This window comes from Aplysia californica, unplaced genomic scaffold (genome assembly GCF_000002075.1).
Source record: "Aplysia californica isolate F4 #8 unplaced genomic scaffold, AplCal3.0 scaffold00751, whole genome shotgun sequence".
Lineage (NCBI taxonomy): Eukaryota > Metazoa > Mollusca > Gastropoda > Aplysiida > Aplysiidae > Aplysia > Aplysia californica.
The window spans coordinates 176,442-178,450 of NW_004798021.1; the positions used below are offsets into that span (position 1 = coordinate 176,442).

The 2,009-nt window shown below is 45.7% G+C and overlaps 1 protein-coding gene across 1 annotated transcript in view; it reads right to left on the reverse strand.

Annotated features, from left to right (window-relative positions):
- Positions 1-2,009, reverse strand: part of LOC101845958 — an 11,132-nt gene that overhangs the window by 6,949 nt on the left and 2,174 nt on the right. Inside the window, exon 2 of the mRNA XM_013088488.2 lies at positions 1,183-1,299. Within this exon, the coding sequence (XP_012943942.2) occupies positions 1,183-1,299 (117 nt within the window). The remainder of the gene's footprint in view (positions 1-1,182; positions 1,300-2,009) is intronic.

Below are 2,009 nucleotides of genomic sequence, written 5' to 3' on the forward strand. Positions count from 1 at the left end.
GGCGTCGGTAGCCTAGTGGTTAGGTTACCGGACTCGTCATGATCGAGCGGATGGGCGAGTGCGGGGCTTCGAGCCTCAGCTTGGCCCGACGTTGTAAGTCCTTGGGAAAGGCATCATCATCATCACCATTGCCTTTCTCACCCTGCATCAGGGTATAGGCCACGGACAAACACCCTCCCCCTTTCTCTATCCTGGGCTAGCCTCTTGATGTTATCCATGTCTTCCCACTTTTCTGTACATCGATTTCTGCGATTCTTCTCCAAGTTCCACGAGGTCTTCCCTTTGATCTTAGGAAAGGCACTTTACATGAAATTCCCACTTGGCTCTGTCCTTTCGGAGATGGACGTTAAACTCGGAGGTCCCGCCTAATAACCTACTAGTGTTGATAGGTGCAATAAACCTATACCATTTCACAATTGTTATTTCGAGATACTGAATTGAGAAAGTTATATTATTAGAATGTGAAAACCTTTGGACTAAAAGCATGATAGAGAAGGTACATGTAATTATAACAAGAATTGCATTTATATAGCGCATATCCATGCTCAAGAGCATGCTCTATGCGCTTCACAACTATTATTACCCCAGCAGAACCTCTGAAAACACTCAGAAAACATTCTCAGCTTCCGCGGAAGCATACAGTGCAAGCTGCGGATTTCACGCGCTCAAACACTATCAAACTGACAAGATCTTTCACTGTCTATAGCTGGGTACCCATTTCCACCTGGGTGAAGTGAGGAAAATTTGTGCAAAGTGCCTTGCCCAAGTACACAACGTCGAGTCCCTGACGGGATTCGAACCCACGACCTTACGGTTGCGAGTCCGAGAGCCTAACCACTAGGCCACCGACGCCACGTACACGTAAGTCATGTACTTGTTTGTGCACAGGGTTAGAGAAAGGTTACACTGATGGGCGCACTCAAGTCTACAGGCAGAAATGGATAGCCAAGGGATATAATATACAGATTGGGGTCTGTGAGTGGTTGGCCGGTACTCTGGTGTTGTTTGCTCCTTCTTTCCTATTAAACATCAGTAGTTCATATCTCTTCTCCTTCTTCTCTTAGCATATTACTATCTTAAAAAACCGCTAATCGTCGGCATTTTATGACATATTTGAGTTGCAAATTCTGTAAAACTCTCTCTAAATAAAAAAAAAGATAGCAGCGAGTATTGGGTACTTACATCCGAGGAGAGACAGAGCAGCTCTGTGTAGTTCTTGGTCAATACGGAAGACTGGCGGGAGGAGTTTTTGATGATGGCAAGTTCCTGTGGGGAGATAGACACAAGACATACAAGTTCCTGTGGGGAGATAGACACAAGACATAGAGTCTGACCTGCTCTAACGACCACCTGGCTAAGACAATCAGCTGTACAAACGATCACTGCAACCCCCCCCCCCCCTTGTGATTTTTTCTATTCTATAGTGCGACTATCCAAGACGTCGACCTGTCTAAAACAAGCACGTTTCCCCTCAAGAGTGGGTGGCCGTCTTTGACTGCACACGGAAATTGTCTTGAAGTCGCCCACCCCCCTAAAAAAAACCCAAACTACCCCAAACAAACAAAACAACAACAACAAACAACAACAACAACAACTAAAATAACGATAAAAATGATAAAAATGATAATAATGATAATAATAAATAAATAGCATATTAAATATAGATCACATCCCCGCTCCAATACAAGCGCTATGCACATTTTCAAGGAAAGATCTTGTTGTAAACACGGGTATTAGGATGTATACCACTGCGTCAAATATTTAAATGCACATTGTATTCCAATTTGAATTCACCCTCCTCCACCCCTTCTCCCCTCTCGCTCCCCCCTTCCTCTCCCCTCCACTGCCTCTCACTCACTCTCCCACTTCCCCCCGCATCGCAACCTCCCTCCTGCATCTCCCCCCCCCCCCCCAAACCCTGCGTCTCACTCACCCCAAAAAAGAGTGACCACGGGGAAGGTAACATTTCCTCTCCACTTGTCCCGGTATCTCATCACGCCCTGGCCAAA